Here is a 24,029-nt window from a genome sequence, read left to right as displayed (position 1 = left end):
ACCAGAACAAATCTACTTCTCACCTGGCTTTCCCAACCAGTAAGCCGCATCACCATCCATTTACTAGATTCGGGGATAGCCTCTTTTTTTTTTACCCTGAGAGGAGAGCTCCATTATAAAAGCAGCTCTGAACTTTCTCCTCCTTTTTCTCTTTTCAGAAGAAGGTACAGTCTCCACCCAGCAGCAAGAGGCAGGTATCAGCAATGTAAACCAAGTGAACTATCAATCACATACAGACTAAAATCCACATATTTTACCCTCTCTGACAAGACCTTCCACATTCAGGTTTATGTACAGTGCTCTGACTTAAATCTGTAACACCCCCATGTTAGATAAGCTCTTGACACATTTTTAAAACACTTTTTCAAAGATGTCAGGATTTTCCCTGCCTTTAGCCTTTGCACCAGGTATGTCTTCTGATTAGAGAAACACCTTTTAACCCTAGGAATTCAATAATTCTTAGAATTCAGGTCTCACTTCCATGTCACCTCCTCAGAGAGTACCCTTCCTGTCCCCTCAGTTACTGCCACGTATGTCTATGTTTAAATATCATTGCAGCTTTCGGAATGGGGTAAATCCAGCTAAGGTTGACATTAACCTTCATTATGTAAATACAAGCATTTTTTAATTAAATGTTACCTCTGCTTTTTCCAGTTCTGTTTATATCTGTGACTGGCTTCCACAGTAAGGATTTCAACTGCTCCTCTTCGCGTGTGGACCAGACATTGTTCATCTGCCTCCAGACTGCCCCGGCCTCTGCTTCCACTCCTGTCCCTCTTCCTGAAGTGGCTTCTTGGGCTCAGGGACGACATTCCCTTAGACTTCCAGAAACTGGAGAAGGAAATGGTGAGTTCTGTGGAGAACTGGGTTATCCTTAGCATAAGTGGGTGAGGCTGGATCTGAATTGTTGGGGGAGCAGCTGTGTGCTGCGGGGCTGTGGTTCCTCAATGAAGAGAAAAGGTAGCAGAGGAGGCTGAGGGACTGAGGCCTAGGAGGCACCTTGAGGCCCTGCTCCTCTGTCATTGGGCCCTTCCCCTATACACAGGTGGCTTTTCAGGATTTAGATGTCTGGGATCACCTTCCTTATGTGACTCTCAGAGCTGGCACCCTGGGGTGTTAACATCCCCACCCTGGGCCTTGGTGCTCTGTATTGAATGACAGAGTCTCCTGACCAGAGTCTGAAGATGGAGCGCCTCTGGCTGTGGAGGCTGAACCCTTGTCCCATCTCTCTGGTCAGTGTTTGTGACTCCCCCCAGGCAGTGGAACATTTTCTGTGCAGTTCTAAAACTACAGCTTTTCCTCTCACATTGTGTGATGGGTTAGAAGAAGGGGTGGAGAGATTGTAGGGGAAGGCCCTGACTGTTTATGGGGTCCTGGGTGTTGCTGGGAAACCCTGGTGGCATAGTGGTTAAGAACTAGGGCTGCTAACCAAAAAGTTGGAAGTTCGATTCCACCAGGCACTCCCTGGAAACCCTATGGGGAAGCTTCTAGTCTGTCCTATAGGATCGCTATGAGTCAGAATCGACTCAACGGCAACGGGTTTGGTTTTTTTTTGGTTTGGGGGGTGTTGGTAACTGTCCTGACATCACCAAAGGCATGAAGCTGGGGACAATGTGTCCAGGTGGATCCTGTGTGGGTTCTCTAGACACATTTTTTCTCCAGTGGAGAAGGCTTTTTTGCCTTGAGGGTTTCAGGTGTGTGGGAAGCATGACTCCCTAGTCTAGGTCCTTGTTCTCCCATTTATGGCTAGAAAAAGAAAAAAATACTTAATCTTTCTAATTGTTGATGTTCTCCATAGTTTTGAATAACAATCTAAAATTAAAGTGTTTTCTTTTGCTAGAGAAGGCTAACATACAAGATGTGTGTATTTAAGTTCTTGGGTTTACAGTTTCCCTGGAAGAAAATTTCTAGATCATTTACTGTGTTTCCGCAGAGAATTTTTCAATTTAGTGGATATAAACTTCTCAAACACAGAGGAATGCCTATTTTAACTGATGTAAAAGTTACTCTAAAGCTGACTTCAATCGTGAGAAGGTTCTTAAAGACTCCTGTTACATTTAACAAGTCATGCCAGAAAACCCTAATGTGTTAAATACTTTAGTCATTTTAGAAGCATTCTTCTGGCTGAGAGAATATAGGTGTTCAGATTCTGATATCTCTGGTCACTGTGTTTAGAAGGAGAGCTCAAATTTATACTTTCGTGATTTGTACAAGTGCATTAGAGCATTTAGTAACAGTTGGGTTCTAGATGATTAAACTCGACATGGTTTAGTTATTATGAACATGAATTCCTAGTAAAAACATTTCTCATCTAAGCTGTATTATGTTTAAAAGTACATTACAGTTTGCCGAAGTTATGTTTTTCCAAAAGATAATACCTTCACAGTTTGAAACTCAATATGGACTTTAAAAGTATACTTTATAAAAACTTGTTCCTATCTTGTCCGCATCCAGCCTGTCTGTCTTCTCCCGGCTTCCTTTAAGTAACCAGCTTTATTACTTTCTGAAGCATCTTGCCACTGTTTATGTAAAAGCAAGCAAGTAGAAATTTTTTATTTCCCCTAGTTTGTTACACGAGATGGTGTGGAATTTATACTGTTTACTAAACAAAATACGCTGGTGATATTTTCATAACAATATGTAGAAAGCTTAAATCTAAATTCTTGTAAAACTCCGGAATACTACATATGATGGACTTTTTTGTTGTTTTGACCTGTATTGCCATGAATGGATGCTTGGATTGTGGCCATTATTTTGGTCTTATGATGCTTGTTGTAGTAAATATAAATGTAAATCCTTTCTAAAATTCAGGAATTAATAGTTTAAGTATAAAAGCCCTTCTGAGCTAAGTAAAATAAAAATGAAGGGATTTTCAGATGATTTTGTATAATTAATATATGAAGATTATGTTTCTTTTGTTTTTAAAGTAATGCTTTAAACTTTCTGTTGTCAACTATATCATAAACAACAAGTACAGAAACTTTTACTGTAAAACTTAAATCGTAATCTGGGTTGCTGGTAGTCCTTAGACCTTGGTCAGGTCTTGTCTCCTCCTGTCTGGAGATTGTTACTATCTGTATTGAGAAGTTTACGGCTATTCCCAACGTTATTGGTAGTATTATAGATTATAACTTCTGAAAACATTGTAATTTCGCTTTTTCAAATATAAAACAAATGATGTGGAATTGACTTTTTACTTAATGGCGTAAATGAGTATAGATTAATTATTCCAATTAGTTGATTAAAAAAAAAAACTACTTGCCATAGAATCGATTCCGAATCATGGTGACCTCGTGTGTTTTGCAATAGAACTATATCTACTCTCTAGGGTTTTCAGTGGCTGATTTTTTGAAGTAGATACCCAACCCTTTTTTTAGAGTTGCCTGCAGGGCAGTTCTACTCTGTCCTATAAAGTTGCAGCGAGTCAGAATTGATGGCAAGGGATTATGGGTGGACTCAAACCATCAACCTTTCAGTTAGTAGCAGAGTGCTTAACCCTTTGCATCACTTAGGGACCCCATTTAGTTGCCACCACCCCACGTATTGAAGTATATGTGCTTTCTGTAACTGTCCTGCCTTGCTCGCAGTGTCAAGAATCCATTTTATATAGGTAGGTGGGCCTTTTCCATGCCCAGTTGTTTTTTTCCATCGGGAACCATGGTGGCACAGCGGTTAAAGCGGTTGGCAGCTAACTAAAACTCAGTAGTTTGAACCCACCAGCCCTTCTGTGGGAAAAAGATGTGGCAGTCTACTTCCATAAAGATTTACAGCCTTGGAAATCCTAAAAGGTGGCTATGAGTCAGAATTCAGTTGAAGGCAATGGGTTTCTTTTTGGTTTATACTGATACTAAACTGTCTAATATAGCATAGCTTTATTTATAAAATAAATAAATAAAAGTATATATACATATGACATGTTTGGATAAGCCCCCATGCCTTGTTCTTAGACCATGTTGGCTATTCATGGACATTTCCATTTCCAAATACATCTTTTTTTTTTTTTTTTTTTTGGTGAAGTCATAAAAAATTATTAAATTGATTAATTATATAGAAGCAAATTGGAAATAACGATCTACCTGGGAGAAAATTTTCTAAAAGCACGCTCTACCTTTTCATTTACTTCATTGTATTTAGATGTCATTTAATGTTTTTGTAATTTTTTCATTAGGATCTTTAATTTACTTAATTACACTCCTTTTGTTGTTGTTCTTGTTAGGTGCCATTGAGTCGGTTCCGACTCATTTCGACCCTATGCACAACAGAACAGAACACTGCCTGGTCCTGTGCCATCCTTAAAATTGTTATGCTTGAGCTCATTGTTGCAGCCACTGTGTCAATCCACCTTGTTGAGGGTCTTCCTCTTTTCCACTGACCCTGTACTCTGCCAAGCATGATGTCCTTCTCCAGGAACTGATCCCTCCTGACAACATGTCCAAAGTATGTAAGATGCAGTCTCGCCATCTTTGCCTCTAAGGAGCATTCTGGCCGCACTTCTTCCAAGACAGATTTGTTCGTTCTTTTGGCAGTCCATGGTATATTCAATATTCTTCACCAACACCACAATTCAAAAGCGTCAACTCTTCTTCGGTCTTCCTTATTCATTGTCCAGCTTTCACATGCATATGATGTGATTGAAAATACCATGGCTTGGGTCAGGCACACCTTAGTCTTCAGGGTGACATCTTTGCTCTTCAACACTTTGAAAAGGTCCTTTTGTAGCAGATTTGCGCAATGCAATGTGTCTTTTGATTTCTTGACTGCTGCTTCCATGGGTGTTGATTGTGGATCCAAGTAAAATGAAATCCTTGACAAGTTCAATCTTTTCTCCATTTATCATGATGTTGCTTACTGGTCCAGTAGTGAGGATTTTTGTTTTCTTTATGTTGAGGTGTAATCCATACTGAAGGCTGTGGTCTTTGATCTTCATTAGTAAGTGCTTCAGGTCCTCTTCACTTTCAGCAAGCAAGGTTGTGTCATCTGCATAATGCAGGTTGTTAATGAGTCTTCCTCCAATCCTGATGCCCCATTCTTCTTCATACAGTCCAGCTTCTCGGTTTATTTGTTCAACATACAGATTAAATAGGTATGATGAAAGAATACAACCCTGATGCATACCTCTCCTGACTTTAAACCAATCAGTATCCCCTTGTTCTGTTCGAACAACTGCCTCTTGATCTATGTAAAGGTTCCTCATGAGCACAGTTAAGTGCTCTGGAATTCCCATTCTTTGCAGCATTATCCAAAGTTTGTTATGATCCACACAGTCGAATGCCTTTGCATAGTCAATAAAACACAGGTAAACATCCTTCAGGTATTCTCTGCTTTCAGCCAGGATCCATCTGACATCAGCAATGGTATCCCTGGTTCCACGTCCTCTTCTGAAACCAGCCTGAATTTCTGGCAGTTCCCTGTCGATATATTGCTACAGCCATTTTTAAATGATCTTCAGCAAAATTTTGTTTGCATGTGATATTAATGGTAATTGTTCTATAATTCCCACATTTGGTTGGATCACCTTTCTGGGCAATAGGCATAAATATGGATCTCTTCCAGTTGGTTGGTCAGGAAGCTGTCTTCCATATTTCTTGGCGTAGACAAGTGAGCACCTCCAGCGCTGCATCTGTTTGTTGAAACATCTCAATTGATATTCCATCAATTCCTGGAGCCTTGTTTTTCGCCAGTGCCTTCAGAGCAGCTTGGACTACATCCTTCAGTACCATCGGTTCCTGATCATATGCCACCTCCTGAAATGGTTGAATATTGACTAATTCTTTTTGGTATAATGACTCTGTGTATTCCTTCCATCTTCTTTTGATGCTTCCAACGTCGTTTAATATTTTCCCCATGGAATCCTTCACTATTGCAACTCGAGGCTTGAATTTTTTCTTCAGTTCTTTCAGCTTGAGAAACGCCAAGCGTGTTCTTCCCTTTTGGTTTTCCATCTTCAGCTCTTTGCACATGTCGTAATACTTTACTTTGTCTTCTCGAGAGGCCCTTTGAAATCTTCTGTTCAGTTCTCTTACTTCATCAATTCTTCCTTTTGCTTTAGCTGCTCGACGCTTAAGAGCAAGTTTCAGAGTCTCCTCTGACATCCATCTTGGTCTTTTCTTTCTTTCCTATCTTTTCAGTGACCTCTTGCTTTCTTCATGGATGATGTCCTTGATGTCATTCCACAACTCGTCTGGTCTGCGGTCACTAGCGTTCAATGCGTCAAATCTATTCTTGAGATGGTCTCTAAGTTCAGGTGGAATATACTCAAGGTCATATTTTGGCTCTCGTGGACTTGCTCTGATTTTCTTCAGTTTCAGCTTGAACTTGCATATGAGCAATTGATGGTCTATTCCACAGTCGGCCCCTGGCCTTGTTCTGACTGATGATATTGAGCTGTTCTCTTTCCACAGATGTAGTCAATTTGATTTCAGTGTGTTCCATCTGGTGAGGTCCATGTGTATAGTCGCCGTTTATGTTGATGAAAGAAGGTATTTGCAATGACGAAGTCGTTGGTCTTGCAAAATTCTATCATTCGATCTCCGGCATCGTTTCTATCACCAAGGCCATATTTTCCAACTACTGATCCTTCATCTTTGTTTCCAACTTTCGCATTCCAATCACCAGTAATTATCAATGCATCTTGATTGTATGTTCGATCAATTTCAGACTGCAGCAGCTGATAAAAGTCTTCTATTTCTTCATCTTTGGCCCTAGTGGTTGATGCGTACATTTGAATAGTAGTCGTATTAACTGGTCTTCCTTGTAGGCGTATGGATATTATCTTACCACTGACAATGTTGTACTTCAGGATAGGTCTTGAAACGTTCTTTTTGATGACGAATGAACACCATTCCTCTTCGAGTTGTCATTCCCAGCATAGTAGACTATATGATTGTCCGATTCAAAATGGCCAATACCAGTCCATTTCAGTTCACTAATGCTTAGGATATCGATGTTTGATGCGTTCCATTTCATTTTTGACAATTTCCAATTTTCCTAGATTCATACTTCGTACATTCCAGGTTCCGATTATTAATGGATGTTTGCAGCTGTTCCTTCTCATTTTGAGTCGTGCCACATCAGCAGATGAAGGTCCAGAAAGCTTTACTCCATCCACGTCATTAAGGTCGACTCTACTTTGAGGAGGCAGCTCTTCCCCAGTCATCTTTTGAGTGCCTTCCAACCTGGGGGGCTCATCTTCCAGCACTTTATCAGACAACGTTCCGCTGCTATTCATAAGGTTTTCACTGGCTAATGCTTTTCAGAAGTAGCCTACCGGGTCCTTCCCCCTAGTCTGTCTTAGTCTGGAAGCTCAGCTGAAACCTGTCCTCCATGGGTGACCCTGCTGGTGTCTGAATACCGGTGGCATAGATTCCAGCATCACAGCAACACGCAAGCCCCCACAGTACGACAAACTGACCTACACATGGGAGACACTCCTTTTAGGTACCTTCTATTTTTACTAAAATACATGTTACCTTTTAAAAGTTAATTTCTCAGTGTTTGGTACTAGTGTATATACATGAAATACTTAAAGTAAACCGTTATTGGTATTTACTTCCTAATCTGAATACTTGCTAAATTCCCTCAATCCTGTAATCATCTGTACCATCTTTTGAGGCTCTGTGTATACAGCAGAAACCCTGGTGGCGTAGTGGTTAAGAGCTACGGCTGCTAGCCAAAAGATGGGCAGTTCAAATCTGCCAGGCGCTTCTTGGAAACCCTATGGGGCAGTTCTACCCTATAGGCAGATCTACTCTGTCTTATAGGGTTGCTGTGAGTCGGAATTGACTTGACAGCAATGGGTAATGGTAGTATATATACAATTATTTAATCTATAAAGTAAAATGGAATGAGACCTCCCCCACCATTTAACATTCTTATTTCTTTACCTTTTTTTCCTCGTTCTTTTTTCACTCAGCATAATGTCTTCCAGGTTCATGCACGTTATGAGATGTTTTGCAGATTCATCGTTGTTCTTTATGATTACATAGCATTCCATTGCGTGAATATGCTATAATTTATCTCTTCATTCCGTGATGGGCACCTAGGTTGTTCCTTCTTTTTGCTATTGTGAACAGTGCTGCAGTGAACATGGGTGTGCGTATTATCTATTCATGTGACAGCTCTTACTTCTCTAGGATATATTCCAGGGAGTGGGATTGCTAGATGGTATGGCAGTTCTATTTCTAGCTTTTTAAGGAAACGCCAAATCAATTTTCAAAGTAGTTGTACCATTTTACATTCCCATCAGCAGTGTGTAAGTGTTCCAGCCTCTTCACGACCTCTCCAACATTTATTGTTTTGTGTTTTTTGGATTAATGCCAGTCTTGTTGGAGTGAGATGGAATCTCATTGTAGTTTTGATTTGCATTTTGCTAGTGGCTAATGATCGTGAGTGTTTCCTCATGTATCTGTTAGTTGCCCGAATGCCTTCTTTGGTGAAGTGTCTGTTTATATCCTTTGCCCATTTTTTAATTGGGTTGTTTGTCTTTTTGTGGTTGAAGTTTAGCAGTATCTTGTAGATTTTAGAGATTAGACCCTGATCAGATATGCTGAAGCCAAAACTTTTTTCCCAGTTGGTAGGTTATCGTTTCACTCTTTTTTTTTTTTTTAACTTTTATTGAGCTTCAAGTGAACGTTTACAAATCAAGTCAGACTGTCACATATAAGTTTATATACACCTTACTCCGTACTCCCACTTGCTCTCCCCCTAATGAGTCAGCCCTTCCAGTCTCTCCTTTCGTGACAATTTTGCCAGCTTCCAACTCTCTCTATCCTCCCATCCCCCCTCCAGACAGGAGATGCCAACACAGTCTCAAGTGTCCACCTGATACAAATAGCTCACTCTTCATCAGCGTCTCTCTCCTAACCACTGTCCAGTCCCTTCCATGTCTGATGAGTTGTCTTCGGGAATGGTTCCTGTCCTGGGCCAACAGAAGATTTGGGGACCATGACCGCCAGGATTCCTCTAGTCTCAGTCAGGCCATTAAGTCTGGTCTTTTTGTGAGAATTTGGGGTCTGCATCCCACTGATGTCCTGCTCCCTCAGGGGTTCTCTGTTGTGCTCCCTGTCAGGCAGTCATCGATTGTGGCCGGGCACCAACTAGTTCTTCTGGTCTCAGGAGGATGTAGGTCTCTGGTTCATGTGGCCCTTTCTGTCTCTTGGGCTCTTAGTTATCATGTGACCTTGGTGTTCTTCAGTCTCCTTTGATCCAGGTGGGCTGAAACCAATTGATGCATCTTAGATGGCCACTTGTTAGCATTTAAGACCCCAGACGCCACATTTCAAAGTGGAATGCAGAATGTTTTCATAATAGAATTATTTTGCCAATTGACTTAGAAGTCCCCTTAAACCATGGTCCCCAAACCCCCGCCCTTGCTCCACTGACCTTTGAAGCATTCAGTTTATCCCGGAAACTTCTTTGCTTTTGGTCCAGTCCAATTGAGCTGACCTTCCATGTATTGAGTATTGATCTTCCCTTCACCTAAAGCAGTTCTTACCTACTAACTAATCAGTAAAAAACCCTCTCCCACCCTCCCTCCCTCCCCCTCTTGTAACCACAAAAGTATGTGTTCTTCTCAGTTTATACTATTTCTCAAGATCTTATAATAGTGGTCTTATACAATATTTGTCCTTTTGCCTCTGACTGATTTTGCTCAGCATAATGCCTTCCAGGTTCCTCCATGTTATGAGATGTTTCACAGATTCGTCACTGTTCTTTATCGATGCGTAGTATTCCATTGTGTGAATATACCACAATTTATTTACCCATTCATCCATTGATGGACACCTTGGTTGCTTCCAGCTTTTTGCTATTGTAAACAGAGCAGCAATAAACATGGGTGTGCATATTTCTGTTTGTGTGAAGGCTCTTATTTCTCTAGGGTATATTCCAAGGAGTGGGATTTCTGGGTTGTATGGAAGTTCTATTTCTGACTTTTTAAGATAACGCCAGATAGATTTCCAAAGTGGTTTACCATTTTACATTCCCACCAGCAGTGTATAAGAGTTCCAATCTCTCCGCAGCCTCTCCAGCATTTATTATTTTGTGTTTTTTGGATTAATGCCAGCCTTGTTGGAGTGAGATGGAATCTATCGTCATTTTAATTTGCATTTCTCTAATGGCTAATGATCGAGAGCATTTTCTCGTGTATCTGTTAGCTGCCTGAATATCTTCTTTAGTGAAATGTATGTTCATATCCTTTGCCCACTTCTTGATTGGGTTGTTTGTCTTTTTGTGGTTGAGTTTTGACAGAATCCTATAGATTTTAGAGATCAGGCGCTGGTCAGAGATGTCATAGCCAAAAATTCTTTCCCAGTCTGTAGGTGGTCTTTTTACTCTTTTGGTGAAGTCTTTAGATGAGCATAGGTGTTTGATTTTTAGGAGCTCCCAGTTATCTGGTTTCTCTTCATCATTTTTGGTAATGTTTTGCATTCTGTTTATGCCTTGTATTAGGGCTCCTAGGGTTGTCCCTATTTTTTCTTCCATGATCTTTATCGTTTTAGTCTTTATGTTTAGGTCTTCGATCCACTTGGAGTTAGTTTTTGTGCATGGTGTGAGGTATGGGTCCTGTTTCATTTTTTTGCAAATGGATATATAGTTATGCCAGCACCATTTGTTAAAAAGACTTATCTTTTCCCCAATTAGCTGACACTGGGCCTTTGTCAAATATCAGCAGCTCATATGTGGATGGATTTATATCTGGGTTCTCAATTCTGTTCCACTGGTCTATGTGACTGTTGTACAAGTACCAGGCTGTTTTGACTACTGTGGCTGTATAATAGGTTCTGAAATCAGGTAGAGTGAGGCCTCCCACTTTCTTCTTCTTTTTCAGTAATGCTTTACTTATCCGAGGCTTCTTTCCCTTCCATATGAAGTTGGTGATTTGTTTCTCCATCACTCTTTTGGTGAAGTCTTTTGATGAGCGTAAGTATTTGATTTTTAGGAGCTCCCAGTTATCTAGTTTCTCTTCTGGTGTTTGGGCATTGTTAGTAATGTTTTGTATTCTGTTTATGCCATGTATTAGGGCTTCTAGTGTTATTCCTTTTTTTTCTACCACGACCTTTATGGTTTTAGATTTTATATTTAGGTCTTTGATCCATTTTTTTTAGTTTTTTTTTGCGTGGTGTGATGTATGGATCTTGTTTCACTTTTAGCAGGTGGATATGCAGTTATACCAGCATCGTTTGTTAAAGAGACTGTATTTACCTCAATTAACAGACTTTGGACCTTTGTCAAATATCAGCTGCTCATAGGTGGATGAATTTGTGTTTCACTGGTCTATGTATCTGTTGTTGTACCAGTACCAGGCTGTCTTGACCACCGTGGTGGTATAATAGGTTCTCAAATCAGGTAGTGTGTGAGGCCTGCCATTTTTTTTTAATATAATTTTTATTCTGCTTTAAGTGAAAGTTTACAAATTGAGTCAGTCTCTCACACAAAAACCCGTGTACACCTTGCTACGCACTTCCAATTACTCTCCCCCTAATGAGACAGCCCAGTCTTTCCCCCCTGTCTCTCTTTTCGTGTCCATTTCGCCAGCTTCTAACTCCCTTCACCCTCTCATCTCCCCTTGAGGCAGGAGATGCCAACATAGTCTCCAGTGTCCACCTGATCCAAGAAGCTCACTCGTCAACAGCATGCCTCTCCAACCCATTGTCCAGTCCAATCCATGTCTGAAGAGTTGGCTTTGGGAATGGTTCCTGTTCTGGGCCAACAGAAGGTCTGGGGGCCATGACTGCTGGGGTCCTTCTAGTCTCAGTCAGACCATTAAGTCTGGTCTTATGAGAATTAGGGGTCTGCATCCCACTGCTCTTCTACTCCCTCAGGGGTTCTCTGTTGTATTCCCTGTCAGGGCAGTCATCGGTTGTAGCCAGGCACCATCTAGTTCTTCTGGTCTCAGGATGATGTAGTCTCTGGTTCATGAGGCCTCCCACTTTGCTCTTTCTTCTTCAGTAATGTTTTACTTATCCAGGGCCTCGTCCCTTTCCATATGAAGTTGATGTTTTGTTTCTCCATCTCATTAAAAAATGTTATTGGAATTTGGATCGGAAGTGCATTTTATGTATAGATTTGTTTTGGTAGAATAGACATTTTTACAATGTTAAGTGTTCCTATCCTTGAGCAAGGTATGTTTTTCCACTTATGTAGGTCTCTTTTGGTTTCTTGCAGTTTTCTTTGTATAAGTCTTTTACATCTCTGGTAAGATTTATTCCTAAGTATTTATCTTTTGGGGGGCTACTGTAAATGGTATTGGTTTGGTGATTTTCTCTTTGATGATCTTTTCGTTGGTGTAGAGGAATCCAACTGATTTTTGTATGTTTATCTTGTATCCTGATACTCTGCTGAACTCTTGTATTGGTTTCAGTAGTTTTCTTGAGGATTCTTTAGAGTTTTCTGTGTATAAGATCATGTCATCTGCAAATAGAGATACTTTTACTTCTTCCTTATCAATCTGGATGCCCTTTATTTCTTTATCTAGCCTAACGGGTCTTGCTAGGATCTCCAACATAATGTCAAATAAGAGTTTTGATAAAGGGCATCCTTGTCTGGTTCCCAATCTCTAGGGGAATGCTTTCAGGCTCTCTCCATTTAGGGTGATGTTGGCTGTTGGCTTTGTATGAAAATAAATTTTTTTATATAAATGCCCTTTATTATGTCGAGGAATTTCCCTTCTGTTCCTATTTTGCTGAGAGTTTTTATCATGAATGGGTGTTGCACTTTGTTGGATGACTTTCTGCATCAACTGATAAGATCATGTGGTTCTTGTCTTTTGTTCTATTTATACAATGGATTACATTGATTGTTTTTCTAATGTTGAACCATCCCTGCACACCTGGTATGATGCCCACTTGGTCATGGTGAATTATTTTTTTTGATATGTTGTTGAATTCTATTGGCTAGAATGTTGTTGAGGACTTTTGCATCTACGTTCATGAGGGATATAGTTCTATAATTTCCTTTTCTTGTGGTGTCTTTACCTGGTTTTGGTATCAGGGATATGGTGGCTTCATAAAATGAGTTTGGAAGTATTCCATCCTTTTCTATGCTCTGAAATACCTTTACTAGTAGTGGTATTAACTCTTCTCTGAATGTTTGGTAGAATTCTCCAGTGAAGCCGTCAGGGCCAGGGCTTTTTTTTTTGTTGGTAGTTTTTATTACCTTTTCAGTCTCTTCTTTTGTTATGGGTTTATTTAGTTGTTCTACCTCTGTTTGTGTTAGTTTAGTTAGGTAGTGTGTTTCTAGAAATTTGTCCGTTCCCTCTAGGTTTTCAAATTTATTGGAATACAGTTTTTTGTAGTATTCTGTTATGATTCTTTTAATTTCAGTTGGGTCTGTTGTGATATCGCCCATCTCACTTTTTATTTGGGTTATTTTCTTCCTCTGGAGTTTTTCGTTTGTCAGTTTGGTCAGTGGTTTATCAGTTTTGTTGATCTTTTGAAAGAAGCAGCTTTTGGTCTTATTAACTCTTTCAATTTTTTTCTATTCTTTATTTCATTTAATTCTGCTCTAAACCACCCCAAACCCACTGCCATTGAGTTGATTCTGACTCATAGCGACCCTATAGGGTAGAGTAGAACTGCCCGAAAGAGTTTCCAAGGAGTGCCTGGCGGATTTGAACTGCCAACCTCTTGGTTAGCAGCTGTAGCACTTGATCACTACACCAGCATGTAGAGCATATAGGTAGGTGGGTTTTGCAGCTAGAGTATGGGCACCCAGTGCTGTTGGCTGTAAGGACTGGGAGTCACCACTTATTCTTGGACCCTTGTCACAGGTGGCTCAGTGGAGTGGGTGGAGTCACCAGTCATCAGGCCGCTGATGTGGGTAAGTGAGGACGCTGCTTAATGGGCAGGGAAGTGTCATATATCACAAATCTGCTACTCCCCATTATAGCAGATACAGATGAAAATAGGCTTCAGGTATGTACCCTGTTATACCGTGCTAATGAGGGCCTGTGCTGTTGAAATGGGGCCACACAGGTCTATGCAGGGGTGAAAGGCATTCAAAGTCTGTGGACCCCTTATGCTTGTGCCTAATTAAAGGGGTTGTGCCTGTCCTGAGATCCTGGCTTAGGGGAGCTGGTAGATTATTTTTTCTTATTAATTTGCTCCCTCTCCAAAGCCAGGAGAATGGCTCAGAGTGCGTGACGGGTCCTACATCTGGCCCAGGGAGCGCAACAATCACTGAAGCGGACTGGGACCCGGAGCAGAGCGGGGAGGGGGCGGGTAAATGGGAGAGAGTTACTTCCCAAAAGGTTTTTTTTCGATCCATGTGGTAGATTAGATGCTCGTACTTAATCTTTTGCCAATTGAGCGATGTTTCTCGCTGCTTCTTGAGGTTTGAGCAGACTTTGCGCTGCTAGTTCTCTCCCTGTGTGGAACACGCATCCCGAGCCCCGCTGCTTGCCTCACCACTCACACCAGCTGATTTAGCTGCAGGGTGCCGATATTGGCCAGGTTGAGTCTGGCAACTCCTTCCTGCTTCTGAACCGTCTCTCCCTCCCCCTGCTGCTCAGTCCGATTCCTCAACACTGTCTTCAGTGTTCAGGGCTCCTAGATTGTCCTGTATAGTTGATTGACTTGTTCTTTTGGATCTTCGTTGCAAGAGGGACTACAGGAAGTGTCTGACTACTCTGCCATCTTGTCCCCACCTCTCATGGGTCGCACTTTGAATGTAGTATCTAAAAAATCACCACCAAACCCAAGGTCATCTAGGTTTTCTCCCAGGTTGTCTTCTTGAAGTTTTATAGTTTTGCATTGACATGTATGTCTTTGGGCTATGCTGTGTTAATGTTTCTTAAAGGTGTAAGAACTTTGTGTAAATACCTTTTTTTTGCTAGTAGATGTATAGGTGTTACAGCACCACTGATTGAAGTGGCTATCCTTTCTACATTCATTTGCTTTTGATTTACTCCAAGGTCAGATGACTATATTTGTATCTATTTCTGTGTTCTCTCTTCTGTTCCATTGACCTGTTTGTCTTTTTTTTTTTTTTTGCCAGTACCATACAGTGTTGATTACTGTAGCTTCAGAGGTTAGTCTTGAAGTGGTGCAGTGGCAGTTTTCCAACTTACTTCTTCAATGTTTTTTTGGCTTTTATGAGCCTTTCCACTTTCCATGTAAATGTTAAAAAGTTTGTCAATGTTCATAAAAGGACTTGCTGGGATTTTGATTGGGATTGCATTGAAAGTATAGATCACTTTGGGACGAGGTGGCATCTTAACAATATTGAGTTTTCCCATACATGAACATGGAATAGCTCTCCTTTCATTTAAACCTTTGAATTCTTTCATCAAGAGTTTTGTAGTTTTCTTCATATATATGTTTTGTATACTTTATTACATTTATACTGTTTCATTTTTGTCATTATTGTTACCAGTGTAAATGCTATTCTGTTTTTAATTTCAAATTGCAGTTGTTCTTTACTGGAATGTAGGAAGGCATTTGAGTTTTGTGTATTAATCTTTTATCTTGCAGCTTTGGTACAATCAGTTATTAGTTTCGTGAGTGGTTTTCTTGATTCTTTGGGATTTCCTGTATAGACGGTCATTTCACGAATAAACAAAAACAGCTTATACCATCTTCAACAGTCTGTATACTTTTCTTTCCTTTTCTTGTTTTACTCTATCATCTGGAGCATGTGCGCCAAACCCCGATGTGTATGTGGTCAGACATAGCTTGAATGACTGTTATGCTCTCATGAGAGTGTGTGTGTATGTACATATATGTGTATTTATTAAGTTTTCTGTCCACAGTCAAAGGACTCACAGCCCATGGACATCGTGATATTTCTATATTATTCACTGCTATATCTGCTTTGTTGACATGAAGTAGGCTCTGTGTCAGCATTACATAAGTCAGTTTTAATAAATGAAGGTAACCATAGTTAAGAGTCTGAAGGGAAGAAGTCTTAGCCCCTTGTTGTCTGATTGAATAGGATATTTCCTTTTTCTCCTCTTCCTAGGGAAACCCTGGTGGCATACTGGTTAAGTGCTGTCGGCTGATAACCAAGAGTCCGCAGTTCGAATCCACCAGGTGCTCTTTGGAAACTATGGGGCAGTTCTGCTCTGTCCTATAGGGTCGCTATGAGTCGGAATCAACCCGACGGCACTGGGTTTGTTTTTTTTTTTTTTTTCTCTTCCTAGTATCCAGCAGGACTCTAGATCATACATGGTGTCATTGGAGAATAACAGCCAAAATAACAACAAAACTGTATGCATGTGAACAGAAACGGAGTTGATAGGAATTTAGGCATCAAAGACAAATTGACCTGCATTGTGATCCTGGACCATCATTATTCCATGGGGGTGACATTGCGCCTGTGATCGATTGATTATTTCTTACTTTACTCAGCGATTAGCTGTTTCAAATAATATCTGTTTAGGAGAATCCTGAGAGATAAATAAGGGTGTCTTAGTTATCTAGTGCTGCCATAACAGAGACATCACATGTGGATGGATGGCTTTAACAAAGAGAAATGTATTTCTTCACAGTAAAGTAGGCAAAAAGTCCAAATTTAGAGTGTCAGCTCCAGGGAAAAGTTTTGTCTCTCTGCCGGCCTTCTTATCAATCTTCCCCCAGGCTAGGAGTTTCTCTGTGCTGGGACGCCAGGCCCAAAGGACGCGCTTTGCTCCTAGCACTGCTTTCTTGGTGATATGAGGTCCCCCCATCCCTCTGCTTACTTCTTCCTTTTATATCTCAAGAGATTGCCTCAAAACACAATCCAATTTGTAGGCTGAGTCCTGCCTCACTAACACAACTGCTGCCCATCCTCCCTTATTAACATCATAGAGGCAGGATTTACAGCATACAGGAAAATCACACAATACCAGGAATCATGGCCCAGCCAAATTAATACACACATTTTGGGGGAGACATAATTCAATCCATGACAGAGGTAGTGTGTTGAGAAATTTTGCAAAGTTTTTCACAGTACTCTATTGTATAACATTAGGATTTTGATAACTTTGTATTATGTAACCTGGACCACTGCAGTAGAGCAGACTTCTGGATTTTGGCTCTAGCTCTAAGTTGCCGTGACCCTGTAAGACCAGGACAGATTAGAGATGACATAGACAGCTCACTTCACCACTTTCCTGACAAGAGAAGTCTTTTTACTCTGAAGTTGCCCTGTTTTAGCACCCAAAGTATCATTTGCCAACCTTTTCTCTCCTCATTATGCAGGGAAGCCAGTGGATTGGTGCTATCTCACAGAGGTCACTCTTAGCAGACCAGGAGATTGCAGTGGTCAGGGTTCAGGTAGTCATGGTTGTGTGCCTTCCAGGGGTGCAAATGTGAGAGAATTTGGGGGTGGAGCCTCTAGAGGGCTGGTGTGTAAGTCTCTGTTTCCTAGGCTTCGTAGACCATTTAACAGTTAAACCAGCTGTACTTCAACTTACTCACAAATTAAGTTTTTTGTGGTAAAATTGTATGTGAAAAAACGTTTGCTGATGCAACGTTCACGTTTATAACTTGGTGACATTGATTAAGTTTGTCATGTTGTACAGTGATTACAAACTGAAAACAAAACCTCTTGTCAGTCAACAAACACAAGGGCATGCTTGTTTCTACAGAGGGAGTGCTCTTTGTCATCTTAAAACATTAGACTGTGTGTTTACTGAGGGGAACAGTTACTAATGATGTACAGTTGCATCAGGTTTTGAAATTTGAGAATTGTGGGGAGATCTGGATTCTCTTCTTTCCTGTCTCACCTGAGCTCTTTTTACCTTTTATTATGTTTGCCTGTCTCTATGAAAGGGACAGAAAGAATGACAGAACAGCCAAGTTTTTGAAAAGTAGGTGAGTGACATGTAAAAATTCATAGTTCTCCAAAAGAATATTCTATTTTCAGCAGGTGTACCTCTCTTCTCCTAAACTACTAGAGTTGTTCAAGAAAATACGACCAGCCAAGGGCCTTGCTGCCAGTTTTTGCAGGCCCTTGGTCCTCCTATGACTGTGAAGGATGAAAGGAGAAATAGCCATCCTGAACTGTTTTCCAGTTGTTAATACCTCATCCTGCCTTCACCCTGTGCTTTCTGTGGTGATGAGTGTTCTGGTGGGTATCTTGAAAGGGGGTGTAATTGTTTGTTCACAAGGAAGTGATGATCTAAATGAGAGCAATTCTGTAATTTTTGGTATGTTTTCTGACTGTTCTGAAACACAAAGCAAGAGGAGTAAGAATGCCGTTGGTCTCAGTCAAACTGTAGAGAGGTCATTTCAGTGTGTTGGAAGTCAGCGAGACTGGATGCAGTCAGTGAGGAACTGAATGTAGTTAGCGAAGGACAGGCTGATGGCTATACCCTGGAGTAGACCTTGGGAGAACACATAAGCTGTGTCAAATCCCTATGAATTCTTGGTTCCCCAGGACTGTCAGCCTTACCCTTCATTCTTGTACACAGTGGAGTACATGCTACCTTGCTGATATAGAATGTGTGGGATGTTTCAGGACTCAGTGGTCGTTGAGGACGTGGCCGTGCTCTTTACCCAGGAAGAGTGGGCTTTCCTGGATGTTGCTCAGAGGAAACTCTACAGAGATGTGATGATGGAAACCTTCAGAAACCTTGCCTCAGTAGGTAAGAATGGCATGTTTTGTTTTTTAGTGAACAAAAATATTTTATTCATGGACTTTTCTTCAATATTTGGGCTAAGGAGTGGGAATAAATTGGTATATAAAACAGTCATGGTCACCTGGTCTAATGAGCTTACAAAACCTGGTTTCCCCATGAACATAAAGCTGTATGTATTAAACCTAATTTTCATTTCACTTGTACTTAAGGCTCTGTCAGTGCAGTGATTCAGAGCTCGGCTGCTAACCAAAAAAAAAAAAAAAAAAGGTCGGCAGTTTAAATCCACCAGCTGCTCCTTGGGAACCTTATGGGGCAGTTCTCCTCTGTCCTGTAGGGCCATTATGAGTTGGAATTGACTCAGTGGAAACGGGTTGTTGGTTTGTCTTTTTTTTTTTAAGTTTTTTCTTGTGATTAAAAGCCCTGAGGCTCTTCAGGTGTTCTAAGTGTAAACATTGGTTTCAAGGGTCACTCTGAGGCACTGAGAGATTTGTGGTTTGAGACCTTGTAGAGAGTTTTACTGTGTTTATTGCAAGCCTGACGTGATTATTTTGCAGTAAATAAACTCACACCTGTCTTTCTTCAGAGACTCTGAAGAGCAAAGTGTTGGCTCAGCGTCAAGATGTTCATTGCTCGTCACTGTCTTCTTTCATGGTGCGCATGTCTCCATGAGCACCATGTCAGCTCTACACATTTGTCTTCCCAGAGCAAAAAGGGGAAGATCTGAGGACAGTGGAGATAGTTCTCATCCAGGTGCAGTGTATTGGGAAGCACCAGGAAAGCCAGAATTTGTGAAGGGCCACCCTGTATGGAGGGAATTACATTTCACTTGGTCAGCGAGAGAAGTCTCTTTTGGGTTTAGGACACAACTTCTCAGTTACCTGAGCTTCGTTTTCTGATGTTAGCAATCCTCTCACACTTACAGCCGTGGAGACTCTTTTCTGCTTTTAGTATTGCATCTGCATTGTGTTCACCATCTTTCTGTTAGCTCTCCTAATGACACCTACTCATGTTGCCATCGCTGTCAACGCCAATGGAAGTATTTTCAAGGGCATTCCTTTTGTAACCATTGCCAAAGTGCTCAAACAGTGAAATACGATTAAGTCTTTCTTCGTTCACAACAGCCTTTTTTTCCCCTAATGATTCTTTTCCTTTTTGTTTCATATTGTGAACCTCAACTTGAATTATTGGGTCAGTCTCTCTAAATGGTAATGAAGAAAACTCATCCACTGAAGATATAATGATACAATTTATTAAGAATAAAACATGGTCCTCCATGTTAGGAGAAAGCCCTGAATTGCATGGCAATAAAGATCAGAGTAAGAACCAGAGGAGACATTTGAGGTGAGTAATTATTCATACAAGGGAAAACAGTGCTTCAGGAGAAAAGTCCTAAGGTGTTGTGACATTGTATACTTATACACACACATATATATATGTTTGCACACTTTCTTGCTTATTGACTACCTTGTATTTCCAACAGTAGCATAAAATCTTCTATTCTACTATTTCGTGCGTCGACGATGTATATCTGGAAGTAACGAATGTCGAGGTGCGATGCGACAGTAATGCTGGCTGTGACAGTTAAGGTTGTTTGTCAGCTTGGCTGAACCATGATTCCATTTGGTTTGGCAGTTTCGTAATGCTGTCATTTGGCCGTTTCAGAGCATCTCTTGCACATTGAGAGTACTCGGCTAAAATAAACACTGAAACACATTCCTGGTTAGGCCTAAGCTACCGTAATTTTCACATAACGCCAGTGTTTGCATAACATCCTGTTCTTTGGAACCTAACCATGTCTATAAGCGAGGAGCAGTTATATATATAATGCTTGGTAAGGTGGAGAGTGAAAGGAAGACCCTCAATGAGATGGATTGACACAGTGGCTGCAACAGTGGGCTAAAACAAAGCAATGAGGATATTGCAGGACAAGTCAATATTTCATTTTGTTTTACATGGCGTTCCTATGAGTTGAAAGCAATTCGATGGAATCTAACACCAGCAATATATGTAAACCTAGCTGTAATATTATGTGTTCAGAGAATTTTCACAATATAACATTTTCATAAATCTGAGTCACATATCAAGTATTTGAAGCATATTTCACTTAGACACAATTATCAGAAAGGCACATATTTTAGAAACTAGATGATTCAACGTATAAAACATGAGACAAGTCAGGGCCAAAACTGTGCATGTTCACTGTGTTTGATAATGATGAAATGGAACAAATTTATTTCCAACAGCGTCTTGCCTATTTTTAACAGAAATCATAGAATAGAGAACCACTGTGAACGTAATGAAGGCAATCAGTGTGGGAATACTCTCAGCCGGACTCCAAATGTTACTGTGCTAAAAAGAAATTCTCCAGAAGCAAATCCTATTGAATGCTGTGAGTGTGGAAAAGCCTTCATGGATCACTCATCACATAACCATCATGGCAGATCTCACACGGGATGCAATACCTGTCAGCGTAAGGAATGTGGAGAAGCCAGCAATTGCCCTTCTCACCTGGCCACTCCTATGAGAGCTCTTAATGGAAAGAAATCATGTAAATGTAAGGTTTCTGGGAAGGACTTCATTTGTATCTCAACCCTTAAGAATCCTGTGACGACACTCATTGGTGAGAATCGACCTGAATGTAACAAATGTAGGAAAGATTTCTGTAGTTGCTCATCCGTTTGGACACACTTGAGAGATCATAAGTATGAATGTAAAGAATGTTGTAACACCTGTAGTTGTACTTCATCCTTCATTTTACGTAAAAAATTTCACAGCAGAGATAAGTCTTACAAATGTAAGGAATGTGGGAAAGCCTTTATTTGTTCCTCACACCTCACTGAGCATACAAGAACTCACAGTGGAGAAAGGCCTTATGAATGTGAGGAATGTGGGAAAGCCTTTAGGTGTTCCTCACATCTCACTAAACATATAAAAACTCACAGTGGAGAGAGGCCTTATGAGTGTAAGGAATGTGGGAAAGCCTTCAGTCAGGCCTCACACCTCACTACACATATAAGAACTCACAGTGGAGAGAAGCCTTATAAATGTAAGGAATGTGGGAAAGCCTTTAGTCAGGCCTCATCCCTTATTACACACATAAGGACTCACAGTGGAGAGAAACCTTATGAATGTAAGGAATGTGGCAAAGCTTTTAGTTGTTCTTCAGCCCTCACTACACATATAAGAACTCACACAGGAGAGAGGCCCTATGAATGTAAGCAATGTGGGAAAGCCTTTAGTCGCGCCTCATTCCTCACTCAACATGTTAGAACTCACAGTGGAGTTAGGCCTTATGAATGTAAGCAGTGTAGGAAAGCCTTTAGTCGGGCATCATACCTCACTACACATATAAAAACTCACAGTGGAGAGAGACCTTATGAATGTCAGGAATGTGGGAAAGGCTTTAGTTGTTCCTCAGCACTCACTACACATATAAGAACTCACAGTGGAGAGAGGCCTTATGAATGTAAGGGATGTGGGAAAGCCTTCAGTCAAGCCTCAGCCCTCACTAGACATATAAGAACTCACAGTGGAGAGAGGGCTTATGAATGTAAGGAATGTAGGAAAGCGTTTAATCGGGCCTCATACCTCACTACACATATAAGAACTCACAGTGGAGCTCGGCCTTATGAATGTAAGCAATGTGGGAAAACCTTTAGTCAGTCCTCACATCTGACTACACATATAAAAACTCACAGTGGAGAGAAACCTTATGAATGTAAGGAATGTGGGAAAGCCTTCAGTCATTCCTCAGCCCTGACTTCACATATAAGAACTCACACAGGAGAAAGGCCCTATGAATGTAAGGAATGTGGGAAAGCCTTTAGCCAGGCCTCATCCCTCACTACACATATAAGGACACACAGTGGAGAGAGGCCTTATGAATGTAAGGAATGTGGGAAAGCCTTTTGTGATTCCTCAAGCCTCACTACGCATACAAGAACTCACAGTGGAGAGCGGCCTTATGAATGTAAACAGTGTGGGAAAGCTTTCAGTCAGGCCTCACACCTCACTAGACATATAAGAACTCACAGTGGGGAGACTACTCAAAAGTGGGATGTTTCATTTTTCCTGCTATGATTTCAAATAACCAATTTCCCAAAGTCTGGGCTTAAAGAACAGAATTACTCAGTGAGTATGAAAGAATATTAACTCAAGGAAGGGGTCATTAGAGCTACTTTGTGCCTTTGGGAGAAGTGGCAGTTTTAACTGCGAGGCTTTACTCATCAGTCAGTGTTGGTTACTTTCTTAGTCCTTGCTGAATTTTACCTTTCTAAAAGTCTTTGGCTGTTACAAATAAGGCTGCATGGAAAAGCCTTGAGCACGCACGTGTGGTTTTACATTTTTTAACGTTTTATTGATGTTATTTTGCATACAATAAATATACCTACTTCTCACTTACTGTCTTCTTTCTGACACTTCACTTTTATGACAGTAAAAAACCTACTGTCCAACTTTTTTGCATATTAATGATGTATGTCTGGCAGTAAAGACTGGTGAGGTGCAAGGTGAGAGTAATACTGAAGGTGCTTGATGATGTTATGTGTCAAAATGGCTGGATCATGATTCTCAGTGGTTTGGTATCTGTGTATTGATATGCTTTGGGAGTTTGGTTCCAGAGGCCTTAATTTTTGAATAAGGCTTATTTTCCCATAGTGGCCTGGTCTTTGGAAACTAACCATGTCAGTAAGTGAGAAGTGGATGTACACTGAACTCGTATGTGGTTTAATAGTGTACTGTTTCCATACTTACCACATTTCCTCCCATTTTTTCCTATTGTAAAGTTAACTTTTATCATTTAGAATTAGTAAGTTTCACATACGGTGATAATTTGAGATTGTGCAAATATTCTGTTTTTCATCAAACTTTAGCCTACTAATTTTAGTAAAAAAATTACCCATTGATAATTGTTACCACCGATTATTATGACTGGATATTTACCAAATGGTGTTTTCTGTTCCAGTCATTTAGTCTATGTTTATCAATGGGATTTCTGCAAAGAATAGCTCTCCCTTCTCTCCCCTTTATTTATTGTTTATGCCAATTTAATAAATACTATAATCCATATTATTATCATTATTTTATCTTGCTCAAATTGTCTCAGATTTGATTATTCAGAGCTTTCTTAAGTAGGTTCCTGTATTTTTTTTTTTTTTTTTTGATGTGTCCCTGTTATTGGAACATGACTTTCCTCCAGGGTCAAGGTTCATCTTGTCCTTTTCCTGCACAAGCCCTGGAATCAGTCTTTTCTCCAAGAAACTCTGTTTCCTTTTTAAGAAACAAAGATCTGGGCATTAGATAAAGTTATTGCTCCTTGGTCCTCACAGTGAAAAGAGCTAGGAAATATATGCGTTTGTGTATATACACAGAAAGACACATATTTATACCTATTTCTGTTAGTATTGCCTATGTATATTTCAAAAACCACGAGATCATACCCATATCTCTGATTGGAATGCAACACCACAGG

The 24,029-nt window shown here is 40.5% G+C and overlaps 1 protein-coding gene across 4 annotated transcripts; it reads left to right on the top strand.

Moving 5' to 3' along the window:
* The first annotated feature begins 696 nt into the window (after nucleotides 1-696).
* On the top strand, nucleotides 697-23,693 carry LOC135228838 (zinc finger protein 883-like). Of its 4 annotated transcripts, none has more exons than XM_064277914.1 (5): nucleotides 697-846; nucleotides 17,848-18,048; nucleotides 18,439-18,565; nucleotides 19,753-19,900; nucleotides 20,803-23,693. In XM_064277914.1, the coding sequence occupies exons 2-5, from the start codon at nucleotides 17,956-17,958 to the stop codon at nucleotides 22,637-22,639; spliced, it is 2,205 nt and encodes a 734-aa protein (XP_064133984.1). In that variant the 5' UTR covers nucleotides 697-846; nucleotides 17,848-17,955; the 3' UTR covers nucleotides 22,640-23,693. The 4 variants fall into 4 exon arrangements, with proteins under 4 accessions (XP_064133984.1, XP_064133983.1, XP_064133986.1 ...); XM_064277913.1 differs by having other exon boundaries at nucleotides 17,845-18,048; XM_064277915.1 differs by having other exon boundaries at nucleotides 698-846; nucleotides 17,845-18,048; nucleotides 20,824-23,691.
* The last annotated feature ends 336 nt before the right edge of the window (nucleotides 23,694-24,029 follow it).

Source organism: Loxodonta africana, chromosome X (assembly GCF_030014295.1).
Source record: "Loxodonta africana isolate mLoxAfr1 chromosome X, mLoxAfr1.hap2, whole genome shotgun sequence".
Taxonomy (NCBI): domain Eukaryota; kingdom Metazoa; phylum Chordata; class Mammalia; order Proboscidea; family Elephantidae; genus Loxodonta; species Loxodonta africana.
The sequence above is the reverse complement of the archived record's forward strand: the minus strand, read 5'-3'. Positions and strand labels throughout refer to the sequence as shown.